At 46.4% G+C, this 14394-nt stretch overlaps 2 protein-coding genes across 3 annotated transcripts in view; both read left to right on the top strand.

Moving 5' to 3' along the window:
• The window catches only part of LOC139392874 (beta-2-microglobulin-like), a 613933-nt gene that overhangs the window by 599426 nt on the left and 113 nt on the right, over positions 1–14394 (top strand). The gene's annotated exons all lie outside the window — the stretch shown is intronic.
• LOC139392873 (beta-2-microglobulin-like) overlaps positions 9572–14394 on the top strand; it is a 7515-nt gene continuing 2692 nt past the window's right edge. Inside the window, exons 1-3 of one of the 2 annotated variants that reach the window (XM_071141189.1) lie at positions 9572–9714; positions 10026–10298; positions 12152–12189. In XM_071141189.1, the coding sequence (XP_070997290.1) occupies positions 9651–9714; positions 10026–10298; positions 12152–12165 (351 nt within the window). In that variant the 5' untranslated portion in view covers positions 9572–9650 and the 3' untranslated portion in view covers positions 12166–12189. Of the gene's footprint in view, positions 9715–10025; positions 10329–12151; positions 12190–14394 lie in introns of those variants that run through there. The other variant, XM_071141188.1, reaches the window with a different exon arrangement.

Here is a 14394-nt window from a genome sequence, read left to right on the forward strand (position 1 = left end):
GTTGGCCCACCGTTTGTAAAACAGGCTGTTGCATTGGATTTATTAGTCCCGATACCTGTTGACTAATCCATTTGGATACAAACTTGAAACCGCTGACTGTGTCATTTTATACTACTGGACAGCCCGTTGTGAGTAGCCTGGTTGGCTGATCGTGTCATTTTATACTACTGGACAGCCCGTTGTGAGTAGCCTGGTTGGCTGACCGTGACATTTTATACTACTGGACAGCCGTTGTGAGTAGCCTGGTTGGCTGACCGTGTCATTTTAAACTACTGGACAGCCCGTTGTGAGTAGCCTGGTTGGCTGACCATGTCATTTTATACTACTGGACAGCCGTTGTGAGTAGCCTGGTTGGCTGACTGACATTTTATACTACTGGACAGCTGTTGTGAGTAGCCTGGTTGGCTGACCGTGTCATTTTATACTACTGGACAGCTGTTGTGAGTAGCCTGGTTGGCTGACCGTGTCATTTTATACTACTGGACAGCCCGTTGTGAGTAGCCTGGTTGGCTGACTGACATTTTATACTACTGGACAGCCCGTTGTGAGTAGCCTGGTTGGCTGACTGACATTTTATACTACTGGACAGCCGTTGTGAGTAGCCTGGTTGGCTGACTGACATTTTATACTACTGGATAGCTGTTGTGAGTAGCCTGGTTGGCTGACCGTGTCATTTTATACTACTGGACAGCCCGTTGTGAGTAGCCTGGTTGGATGACCGTGACATTTTATACTACTGGACAGCTGTTGTGAGTAGCCTGGTTGGCTGACGGACATTTTAAACTACTGGACAGCCCGTTGTGAGTAGCCTGGTTGGCTGACCATGTCATTTTATACTACTGGACAGCCCGTTGTGAGTAGCCTGGTTGGCTGACTGACATTTTATACTACTGGACAGCCCGTTGTGAGTAGCCTGGTTGGCTGACTGACATTTTATACTACTGGACAGCCCGTTGTGAGTAGCCTGGTTGGCTGACCGTGTCATTTTATACTACTGGACAGCCGTTGTGAGTAGCCTGGTTGGCTGACTGACATTTTATACTACTGGACAGCCGTTGTGAGTAGCCTGGTTGGCTGACCGTGTCATTTTATACTACTGGACAGCCCGTTGTGAGTAGCCTGGTTGGCTGACCGTGTCATTTTATACTACTGGACAGCCGTTGTGAGTAGCCTGGTTGGCTGACCGTGTCATTTTATACTACTGGACAGCCGTTGTGAGTAGCCTGGTTGGCTGACCGTGTCATTTTAAACTACTGGACAGCCCGTTGTGAGTAGCCTGGTTGGCTGACCATGTCATTTTATACTACTGGACAGCCGTTGTGAGTAGCCTGGTTGGCTGACTGACATTTTATACTACTGGACAGCTGTTGTGAGTAGCCTGGTTGGCTGACCGTGTCATTTTATACTACTGGACAGCTGTTGTGAGTAGCCTGGTTGGCTGACCGTGTCATTTTATACTACTGGACAGCCCGTTGTGAGTAGCCTGGTTGGCTGACTGACATTTTATACTACTGGACAGCCCGTTGTGAGTAGCCTGGTTGGCTGACTGACATTTTATACTACTGGACAGCCGTTGTGAGTAGCCTGGTTGGCTGACTGACATTTTATACTACTGGATAGCTGTTGTGAGTAGCCTGGTTGGCTGACCGTGTCATTTTATACTACTGGACAGCCCGTTGTGAGTAGCCTGGTTGGATGACCGTGACATTTTATACTACTGGACAGCTGTTGTGAGTAGCCTGGTTGGCTGACTGACATTTTAAACTACTGGACAGCCCGTTGTGAGTAGCCTGGTTGGCTGACCATGTCATTTTATACTACTGGACAGCCCGTTGTGAGTAGCCTGGTTGGCTGACTGACATTTTATACTACTGGACAGCCCGTTGTGAGTAGCCTGGTTGGCTGACTGACATTTTATACTACTGGACAGCCCGTTGTGAGTAGCCTGGTTGGCTGACCGTGTCATTTTATACTACTGGACAGCCGTTGTGAGTAGCCTGGTTGGCTGACTGACATTTTATACTACTGGACAGCCGTTGTGAGTAGCCTGGTTGGCTGACCGTGTCATTTTATACTACTGGACAGCCCGTTGTGAGTAGCCTGGTTGGCTGACCGTGTCATTTTATACTACTGGACAGCCGTTGTGAGTAGCCTGGTTGGCTGACCGTGTCATTTTATACTACTGGACAGCCCGTTGTGAGTAGCCTGGTTGGCTGACCGTGTCATTTTATACTACTGGACAGCCCGTTGTGAGTAGCCTGGTTGGATGACCGTGACATTTTATACTACTGGACAGCCGTTGTGAGTAGCCTGGTTGGCTGACTGACATTTTATACTACTGGACAGCCCGTTGTGAGTAGCCTGGTTGGCTGACTGACATTTTAAACTACTGGACAGCTGTTGTGAGTAGCCTGGTTGGCTGACCGTGTCATTTTATACTACTGGACAGCCGTTGTGAGTAGCCTGGTTGGCTGACCGTGTCATTTTATACTACTGGACAGCCGTTGTGAGTAGCCTGGTTGGCTGACTGACATTTTATACTACTGGACAGCCGTTGTGAGTAGCCTGGTTGGCTGACTGACATTTTATACTACTGGACAGCCCGTTGTGAGTAGCCTGGTTGGCTGACCATGTCATTTTATACTACTGGACAGCCGTTGTGAGTAGCCTGGTCGGCTGACCGTGACATTTTATACTCCTGGACAGCCCGTTGTGAGTAGCCTGGTTGGCTGACTGACATTTTATACTACTGGACAGCCGTTGTGAGTAGCCTGGTTGGCTGACTGACATTTTATACTACTGGACAGCCCGTTGTGAGTAGCCTGGTTGGCTGACCATGTCATTTTATACTACTGGACAGCCCGTTGTGAGTAGCCTGGTTGGCTGACTGACATTTTATACTCCTGGACAGCCGTTGTGAGTAGCCTGGTTGGCTGACTGACATTTTATACTACTGGACAGCCCGTTGTGAGTAGCCTGGTTGGATGACCGTGACATTTTATACTACTGGACAGCCTGTTGTGAGTAGCCTGGTTGGCTGACTGACATTTTATACTACTGGACAGCCTGTTGTGAGTAGCCTGGTTGGCTGACTGACATTTTATACTACTGGACAGCCGTTGTGAGTAGCCTGGTCGGCCATTTTACTTTTTTGACCTGTCCTGTTTGTAGAATATGTTGTTTGTTAATAACATGTCAGCGGTTGTTAATTTTTTTATTTATTTGATTGAGTGTGATTTAGGTCAAGCTATTTGATCAGATTAACCTGAATGATGTAAAAAAAAGTTTTCTGGCTCATTACATTGTCATACATTTTTATCTCCGCTATAGAAGAGGCCACATCCTCTTTCTACCAGATGTTATATCTGACGGAATGTAGCACTGCATCTCTCCAACGGCACCCTGGAAAGGCATGCTGGGAATGGACTAGATAAATATTTGGAGTCCCTGCCTTTGACTAAGTGGGCACTTCTAATCACAGGGCGGCGTCAGCGCTCACCTAAAAAGCCCATATGCCATTGGTTGAGAGAAGTTGTCATCGTTGTTGGAGGTGTGTCTTGGTCAGTTTAGCTCAGAAAATGGCGCTCTCAGCAATCTGCTGCCATACACCTCATCTTGCCTAATGAGAGGTCCTGGGTCTCACCTCATCCTGTCTAATGAGAGGCCCTGGTCTCACCTCATCCTGCCCAATGAGAGGACTGGTTCTGGGTCTCACCTCATCCTGCCTAATGAGAGGACCGGTTCTGGGTCTCACCTCATCCTGCCTAATGAGAGGAACGGTTCTGGGTCTCACCTCATCCTGCCTAATGAGAGGACCGGTTCTGGGTCTCACCTCATCCTGCCTAATGAGAGGAACGGTTCTGGGTCTCACCTCATCCTGCCTAATGAGAGGACCGGCCCTGGTCTCACCTCATCCTGCCTAATGAGAGGAACGGTTCTGGGTCTCACCTCATCCTGCCTAATGAGAGGACCGGCCCTGGTCTCACCTCATCCTGCCTAATGAGAGGACCGGTCCTGGGTCTCACCTCATCCTGCCTAATGAGAGGAACGGTTCTGGGTCTCACCTCATCCTGCCTAATGAGAGGACCGGTTCTGGGTCTCACCTCATCCTGCCTAATGAGAGGAACGGTTCTGGGTCTCACCTCATCCTGCCTAATGAGAGGACCGGCCCTGGTCTCACCTCATCCTGCCTAATGAGAGGACCGGTCCTGGGTCTCACCTCATCCTGCCTAATGAGAGGAACGGTTCTGGGTCTCACCTCATCCTGCCTAATGAGAGGACCGGTTCTGGGTCTCACCTCATCCTGCCTAATGAGAGGACCGGTCCTGGGTCTCACCTCATCCTGCCTAATGAGAGGACCGGTCCTGGGTCTCACCTCATCCTGCCTAATGAGAGGAACGGTTCTGGGTCTCACCTCATCCTGCCTAATGAGAGGAACGGTTCTGGGTCTCACCTCATCCTGCCTAATGAGAGGACTGGCCCTGGTCTCACCTCATCCTGCCTAATGAGAGGACCGGTTCTGGGTCTCACCTCATCCTGCCTAATGAGAGGACCGGCCCTGGTCTCACCTCATCCTGCCTAATGAGAGGACCGGTTCTGGGTCTCACCTCATCCTGCCTAATGAGAGGACCGGTTCTGGGTCTCACCTCATCCTGCCTAATGAGAGGACCAGCCCCGGTCTCACCTCATCCCTCCTAATGAGAGGACCGTGCACAGAACACTGTTCTGTTGAGTTTTATAAAAAAACTACATTGTGACATTGTGAACTATTGACATGACTTACTTAGTCCTTTAGGTTCTTATGTGGAACATAGGGCTTCCAGGAGACAGAGCCACTGCTGCTCTTCCGCCTTTTGGGGAGGGGTTTTCACGACAGGACATTAATTGGAATCAAAAATCCGTGTGAACAAAAAATGCTCATTTATATGTTGACATGATTGATATCTCTTGATGAAAGATCTCTAAAGATCTCAGTCGTTGTCAACGGTCGTTTTTTGAGAAGTTATATTTCTATATTATTATCAATGAGTAAATCAGTGAAATACTTGTAATAAGCTAATCACATTTCCAAGGCAGGAAGGCAATGAATGCAGAGCAGTAATCTACAGCAGTGGTCACCAACCTTTTTTCTGAGTCTAGATCACTTTCTTGAGTCAAAACGCAAGCCGATGATCTACCGCTGAGATGTATTTTATAAACATGACTTTAAAAAACATAAGTCAATGCAACATTAACCAATTAAAAACAGTTCTGTAGCAATGAGGTTTGTGCGGTAGGCTATAGGCCCAGTACATTATCACTGCATATTGGCTAAGCTTGAATTGCCCTGCTAATGTTGTTCTCAGACCATTTAGAAATTATATTTCAACATGTTAGCTACAGTATATGATCACACTGGCAATAGATGAATTGTTGTATTGCTTGTGAGGCACAGCTGAGTGAGGATAATAATTAGATTATTTTTGTTTTCTGGACTGATGGCCTGGATCTGATGGTCAGTCTGAGGGGAGGGAGAGAACAGTGGTGAGCCTGCCTGTCACCCGACTCACCGTCCCTCCTCTCTCCCACCCTCCACTGAAAATAAGCCCCAACATTGTCCAGCTGTGACATCATCTTTCAGAGCAGTGCATCTCTCAGGGTTTCTACGCTGCCACCTACTGTGACATCATCTCTCAGGGTTTCTATGGTGCCACCTACTGTGACATCATCTCTCAGGGTTTCTATGCTGCCACCTACTGTGACATCATCTCTCAGGGTTTCTATGCTGCCACCTACTGTGACATCATCTCTCAGGGTTTCTATGCTGCCACCTACTGTGACATCATCTCTCGGGGTTTCTATGCTGCCACCTACTGTGACATCATCTCTCAGGGTTTCTATGGTGCCACCTACTGTGACATCATCTCTCAGGGTTTCTATGGTGCCACCTACTGTGACATCATCTCTCAGAGCAGTGCATCTCTCAGGGTTTCTATGCTGCCACCTGCTGTGACATCATCTCTCAGGGTTTCTACGCTGCCACCTACTGTGACATCATCTCTCAGGGTTTCTATGGTGCCACCTACTGTGACATCATCTCTCAGGGTTTCTATGCTGCCACCTACTGTGACATCATCTCTCAGGGTTTCTATGCTGCCACCTACTGTGACATCATCTCTCAGGGTTTCTACGCTGCCACCTACTGTGACATCATCTCTCAGGGTTTCTACGCTGCCACCTACTGTGACATCATCTCTCAGGGTTTCTATGGTGCCACCTACTGTGACATCATCTCTCAGGGGGTCTATGGTGCCACCTGCTGTGACATCATCTCTCAGGGTTTCTATGCTGCCACCTACTGTGACATCATCTCTCAGGGTTTCTATGGTGCCACCTACTGTGACATCATCTCTCAGGGTTTCTATGGTGCCACCTGCTGTGACATCATCTCTCGGGGTTTCTATGGTGCCACCTACTGTGACATCATCTCTCAGGGTTTCTACGCTGCCACCTACTGTGACATCATCTCTCAGGGTTTCTATGGTGCCACCTACTGTGACATCATCTCTCAGGGTTTCTATGCTGCCACCTACTGTGACATCATCTCTCAGGGTTTCTATGGTGCCACCTACTGTGACATCATCTCTCAGGGTTTCTATGCTGCCACCTACTGTGACATCATCTCTCAGGGTTTCTATGGTGCCACCTACTGTGACATCATCTCTCAGGGTTTCTATGGTCGAGAGCACAATCGAGAGCATCCTGTCGGGCTGTATCACCGCCTGGTACGGCAACTGCTCCGCCCACAACCGTAAGGCTCTCCAGAGGGTAGTGAGGTCTGCACAACGCATCACCGGGGGCAAACTACCTGCCCTCCAGGACACCTACACCACCCGATGTTACAGGAAGGCCATAAAGATCATCAAGGACATCAACCACCCGAGCCACTGCCTGTTCACCCCGCTATCATCCAGAAGGCGAGGTCAGTACAGGTGCATCAAAGCTGGGACCGAGAGACTGAAAAACAGCTTCTATCTCAAGGCCATCAGACTGTTAAACAGCCACCACTAACATTGAGTGGCTGCTGCCAACACACTGACTCAACTCCAGCCACTTTAATAATGGGAATTGATGGGAAATTATGTAAAATATATCACTAGCCACTTTAAACAATGCTACCTTATATAATGTTCCCTACATTACTCATCTCATATGTATGTATATACTGTACTCTAGATCATCTACTGCATCCTTATGTAATACATGTATCACTAGCCACTTTAACTATGCCACTTTGTTTACATACTCATCTCATATGTATATACTGCACTCAATACCATCTACTGTATCTTGCCTATGCCGCTCTGTACCATCACTCATTCATATATCTTTATGTACATATTCTTTATCCCCTTACACTTGTGTCTATAAGGTAGTAGTTTTGGAATTGTTAGCTAGATTACTTGTTGGTTATTACTGCATTGTCGGAACTAGAAGCACAAGCATTTCGCTACACTCGCACTAACATCTGCTAACCATGTGTATGTGACAAATACAATTTGATTTGATTTGATTTTGATTTTGATTTGACATCATCTCTCAGGGGTTCTATGGTGCCACCTACTGTGACATCATCTTTCAGAGCAGTGCATCTCTCAGGGTTTCAATGCTGCCACCTACTATGACATCATCTCAGGGTTTCTACGCTGCCACCTACTGTGACATCATCTCTCAGGGTTTCTATGCTGCCACCTACTGTGACATCATCTCTCAGGGTTTCTATGGTGCCACCTACTGTGACATCATCTCTCAGGGTTTCTACGCTGCCACCTACTGTGACATCATCTCTCAGGGTTTCTATGCTGCCACCTACTGTGACATCATCTCTCGGGGTTTCTACGCTGCCACCTACTGTGACATCATCTCTCAGGGTTTCTATGCTGCCACCTACTGTGACATCATCTCTCAGGGTTTCTATGGTGCCACCTACTGTGACATCATCTCTCAGGGTTTCTATGGTGCCACCTACTGTGACATCATCTCTCAGGGTTTCTATGCTGCCACCTACTGTGACATCATCTCTCAGGGTTTCTATGGTGCCACCTACTGTGACATCATCTCTCAGGGTTTCTACGGTGCCACCTACTGTGACATCATCTCTCAGGGTTTCTATGCTGCCACCTACTGTGACATCATCTCTCGGGGTTTCTATGGTGCCACCTACTGTGACATCATCTCTCAGGGTTTCTATGGTGCCACCTACTGTGACATCATCTCTCAGGGTTTCTATGCTGCCACCTACTGTGACATCATCTCTCAGGGTTTCTATGGTGCCACCTACTGTGACATCATCTCTCAGGGTTTCTATGCTGCCACCTACTGTGACATCATCTCTCAGGGTTTCTATGGTGCCACCTACTGTGACATCATCTCTCAGGGTTTCTACGCTGCCACCTACTGTGACATCATCTCTCAGGGTTTCTACGCTGCCACCTACTGTGACATCATCTCTCAGGGTTTCTACGCTGCCACCTACTGTGACATCTTCTCTCAGGGTTTCTATGGTGCCACCTACTGTGACATCATGTCTCAGGGTTTCTATGCTGCCACCTACTGTGACATCATCTCTCAGGGTTTCTATGGTGCCACCTACTGTGACATCATCTCTCAGGGTTTCTATGGTGCCACCTACTGGGACCATCTCTCGGAGCAGTGCATCTCTCAGGGGTTCTACGCTGCCACCTGCTGTGACATCATCTCTAATAATTAAAATGTATCATTAACACTGGAGTGATAGACGTGCAGATGATGATGTGCAAGTAGAGATACTGGGGTGCAAAAGACCAAGAGGATAAATAACAATAAACAACAAATAATAATATTTTAGTGAACTTTGCCACACCTGTCAGATGGATGGATTATCTTGGCAAAGGAGAAATGCTCACCAATAGGGATGTAAACAAATGTGTGAACAACAATTGAGAGCAGTAAGCTTTTTGTGCATATGGATCATTTCTGGGATCTTTTATTTCAACTCATGAAACATGGGACCAACACTACATATTAGTTTTATATTTTTGTTCACCATACTTTTATTATGGCTACACTGTACCAAGCCTTTAACCATACTTTATTGTAGCTATACTGTACCAAGCCTTTAACCATACTTTATTGTAGCTATACTGTACCAAGCCTTTAACCATACTTTACTGTAGCTATACTGTACCTAGCCTTTAACCATACTTTACTGTAGCTATACTGTACCTAGCCTTTAACCATACTTTATTGTAGCTATACTGTACCTAGCCTTTAACTATACTTTATTGTAGCTATACTGTACCTAGCCTTTAGCTATACTGTACTGTGCTTTTTCAACATACTTTTACCTCAATGCGTTATATGTGCAACATTGTAACTAATAAAATGAAGACTGCGTCAACTTTGTAACTGACTGCATCGGGCTGCCTAGAGAAGCATCCACAGGAGAAGACTGCATAGCAACTGTGAAGTAGGATTTTCAATTGGTGCATAAATCGAAAGAGGGTGTGGCTTCACTACGTTGAAGGAAAATATATAATTTACTTTCAGTTTCATTTCTTCGTTTGCGACAGTCGGTTTTGTCCAGTTTGACATATTTTTCAGCGTTGGAAAGACTTGGAAAAAAATTAATCATGAAAACGGTTTTGTCCGTAGTTGCATTCTGCGTCGTGTTGGTGACCATAAACGCAAAAGAATGTCAGTAAAGTATAGGAATTACTTTGTAATTATGATTAGGCTATATTGATGGGATTGTGCTGTGTACGATCTTAATTTGAAAGGCCTCACCAACGACGTTCCTGAAAACAATTATGTATTTCCTTAATTTATGTCTTAAGTCGACAGCAAATGTGTACTTTGTATGGGTTACACTTTTTAAGCAAATGTATATTGAGCAGAGAGATTACTCTTTTATTTTTATAGTGAGAATAAGATAATAAACTTCTGTGATAGAGCATATGTGTGTGCGGGCGCCTGCCTGACTGTACCATTCCCACCTCCCCCTGTAGCTCCCCCCAAGGTGCAGGTGTACAGCCGTAACCCAGGGGAATATGGGAAAGACAACACCCTGATCTGTCACGTGAGTGGCTTCCACCCCCCTGACATCAGCATCCAGCTCCTGAAGAACGGTGTGGAGATCCCCGACGCCAAGCAGACAGACCTGGCCTTCGAACAGGGATGGCAGTTCCACCTCACCAAGAGTGTTGGATTCACACCAGCCAGCGGAGAGGAGTACACCTGCAGAGTCCGCCACCTGAAGAATCTGAAGACCTACACCTGGGGTGAGTTACTAGTGTAGTTAGAGGAGTACACCTGGGGTGAGTTACTAGTGTAGTTAGAGGAGTACACCTGGGGTGAGTTACTAGTGTAGTTAGAGGAGTACACCTGGGGTGAGTTACTAGTGTAGTTAGAGGAGTACACCTGGGGTGAGTTACTAGTGTAGCTAGAGGAGTACACCTGGGGTGAGTTACTAGTGTAGTTAGAGGAGTACACCTGGGGTGAGTTACTAGTGTAGTTAGAGGAGTACACCTGGGGTGAGTTACTAGTGTAGTTAGAGGAGTACACCTGGGGTGAGTTACTAGTGTAGTTAGAGGAGGACACCTGGGGTGAGTTACTAGTGTAGTTAGAGGAGTACACCTGGGGTGAGTTACTAGTGTAGTTAGAGGAGTACACCTGGGGTGAGTTACTAGTGTAGTTAGAGGAGTACACCTGGGGTGAGTTACTAGTGTAGTTAGAGGAGTACACCTGGGGTGAGTTACTAGTATAGGTAGTAGTTAGAGGAGTACACCTGGGGTGAGTTACTAGTGTAGTTAGAGGAGTACACCTGGGGTGAGTTACTAGTATAGTTAGTAGTTAGAGGAGTACACCTGGGGTGAGTTACTAGTATAGTTAGTAGTTAGAGGAGTACACCTGGGGTGAGTTACTAGTGTAGTTAGAGGAGGACACCTGGGGTGAGTTACTAGTGTAGTTAGAGGAGTACACCTGGGGTGAGTTACTAGTGTAGTTAGAGGAGTACACCTGGGGTGAGTTACTAGTGTAGTTAGAGGAGTACACCTGGGGTGAGTTACTAGTGTAGTTAGAGGAGTACACCTGGGGTGAGTTACTATTGTAGTTAGAGGAGTACACCTGGGGTGAGTTACTAGTATAGTTAGTAGTTAGAGGAGTACACCTGGGGTGAGTTACTAGTATAGTTAGTAGTTAGAGGAGTACACCTGGGGTGAGTTACTAGTATAGTTAGTAGTTAGAGGAGTACACCTGGGGTGAGTTACTAGTGTAGTTAGAGGAGTACACCTGGGGTGAGTTACTAGTGTAGTTAGAGGAGTACACCCGGGGTGAGTTACTAGTGTAGTTAGAGGAGTACACCTGGGGTGAGTTACTAGTGTAGTTAGAGGAGTACACCTGGGGTGAGTTACTAGTATAGTTAGAGGAGTACACCTGGGGTGAGTTACTAGTGTAGTTAGTAGTTAGAGGAGTACACCTGGGGTGAGTTACTAGTATAGTTAGTAGTTAGAGGAGTACACCTGGGGTGAGTTACTAGTATAGTTAGTAGTTAGAATAGTACACCTGGGGTGAGTTACTAGTATAGTTAGTAGTTAGAGGAGTACACCTGGGGTGAGTTACTAGTATAGTTAGTAGTTAGAATAGTACACCTGGGGTGAGTTACTGATTTAGTTAGTAGTTAGAATAGTACACCTGGGGTGAGTTACTAGTATAGTTAGTAGTTAGAGGAGTACACCTGGGGTGAGTTACTAGTATAGTTAGTAGTTAGAATAGTACACCTGGGGTGAGCTACTAGTATAGTTAGTAGTTAGAGGAGTATACCTGGGGTGAGTTACTAGTATAGTTAGTAGTTAGAGGAGTACACCTGGGGTGAGTTACTAGTATAGTTAGTAGTTAGAATAGTATACCTGGGGTGAGCTACTAGTGTAGTTAGTAGTTAAAGTACAGCTGCAGAGTCCCACACATACACACGTTGCTAAGTTCTATTTCAGAATCTGACTTCAGTGTGTGTGTGTGTGTGTGTGCGTGTGCGTGTGCGTGTGCGTGTGTGTGTGTGTGTGTGTGTGAGAGAGAGAGAGTTAATCATAATGTGCCATTGACTGACAGAAACCAACTTTTCCTATTTCCTCTACAGAATCAGATATGTAAAGGCTTTGGTGTTCATCGCTGCAGGTGTGTATGTCTGATCATTTCATTTGTAGAGAAACAGTCTATTTAGCTGGCAGTTCTTTAGCTTTGGTCACTAACAATCTCTGGTTATTGTAATACTGTAGAGAACTGAATAGGGCTGGCTGGGCGATATTTAACAATAAATTAAATGATCCAGGTTACATTGTTGACAGCACATTGTTTAAAGTTGTGCACTTTAAATGTAGCCTACAGCTCTTGAGGACAAAGTAATTGTTTTAATCTTCAAGCTAATGTTTCTCTCATGGACTATCGGGGTTGCATTTTACATGAACAGGCGTTTTACTATCATAGCATTTAGCCCTCTGGTCAGCCCTGACAATGGTATGCTGTCTTCCCTACTTCTAATAACGGTGAGCCTACAGCACCAACGGAGGGTCTGTCAGAATCAATCAGTTCTATGACTTCTTTCACTGTTACTGTTAGCCGAGGCTACTGTTAGCCCAAACACTGTTACTGTTAGCCTAGGTTACTGTTAGCCCAAACACTGTTGCTGTTAGCCCAGGACTTCTGTTAGCCCAAACACTGTTGCTGTTAGCCGAGGCTATTGTTAGCCAAACACTGTTGCTGTTAACCTAGGCTACTGTTAGCCCAAACACTGTTGCTGTTAGCCGAGGCTATTATTAGCCAAACACTGTTGCTGTTAGCCTAGGCTACTGTTAGACAAACACTGTTACTGTTAGCCTAGGCTACTGTTAGCCCAAACACTGTTGCTGTTAGCCGAGGCTACTGCTAGCCCAAACACTGTTACTGTTAGCCTAGGCTACTGTTAGACAAACACTGTTACTGTTAGCCTAGGCTACTGTTAGACAAACACTGTTACTGTTAGCCTAGGCTACTGTTAGCCCAAACACTGTTAACACATCCTACGGTGTTGTTTGACATCCTACGGTGTTGTTCGACATCCTACAGTGTTGTTCAACATCATACGGTGTTGTTTGGCATCCTACGGTGTTTTGCATCCTACGGTGTTGTTTGACATCCTACGGTGTTGTTTGACATACTAGTGTTGTTTGACATCCTACGGTGTTGTTTGACATCCTACGGTGTTGTTCGACATCCTACGGTGTTGTTCAACATCATACGGTGTTGTTTGGCATCCTACGGTGTTTGGCATCCTACGGTGTTGTTTGGCATCCTACGGTGTTGTTTGACATCCTACGGTGTTGTTTGACATCCTACGGTGTTGTTCAACATCATACGGTGTTGTTTGGCATCCTACGGTGTTGTTTGGCATCCTACGGTGTTGTTTGACATACTAATGTTGTTTGACATCCTACGGTGTTGTTTGACATCCTACGGTGTTGTTTGGCATACTAGTGTTGTTTGACATACTAGTGTTGTTTGGCATCCTACGGTGTTGTTTGGCATCCTACGGTGTTGTTTGACATCCTACGGTGTTGTTTGACATCCTACGGTGTTGTTTGACATCCTACGGTGTTGTTTGACATCCTACGGTGTTGTTTGACATGACAACAAATGAAAAGTTATAGAACAGCTGCATAGTTGTCATCAAAGTCTTGAACACAAGACTAGTGTGAAGTGGGGTCTCCTCCTGGTCGAGCAAAACACTATCCTGAAACATCGCTCCCCGAGTGACAGGGGCGGGGCTAGATCTGAAACATCGCTCCCCGAGTGACAGGGGGCGGGGCTAGATCTGAAACATCGCTCCCCGAGTGACAGGGGGCGGGGCTAGATCTGAAACATCGCTCCCCGAGTGACAGGGGGCGGGGCTAGATCTGAAACATTGCTCCCCGAGTGACAGGGGGCGGGGCTAGATCTGAAACATCGCTCCCCGAGTGACAGGGGGCGGGGCTAGATCTGAAACATCGCTCCCCGAGTGACAGGGGGCGGAGCTAGATCTGAAACATCGCTCCCCGAGTGACAGGGGGCGGGGCTAGATCTGTGTGCATGGAGAGGAGAGAGATGACTCAAGTAGCAGAGTAAACTATAAAAACGGATGTTATACACAGCGGAGTAGGGTGTAATTTAACAAACCTAACATTGAAATACCTTTTTATAGAAGGTGAAGTAAAAACCCAAACTGGTCCATGCATCAATACCGGTGTATAGTCAAATATGGTATATCGCCCAGCCCTAGTACTGCATACTGTGTAATATAGACGCTTTACTGAAGTAAGCATGAACCATTGTGGAAATGAAATGTGGATGAGATGAATGACTTCTTGT

Source organism: Oncorhynchus clarkii, chromosome 33 (genome assembly GCF_045791955.1).
Source record: "Oncorhynchus clarkii lewisi isolate Uvic-CL-2024 chromosome 33, UVic_Ocla_1.0, whole genome shotgun sequence".
Classification (NCBI taxonomy): Eukaryota; Metazoa; Chordata; class Actinopteri; order Salmoniformes; family Salmonidae; genus Oncorhynchus; species Oncorhynchus clarkii.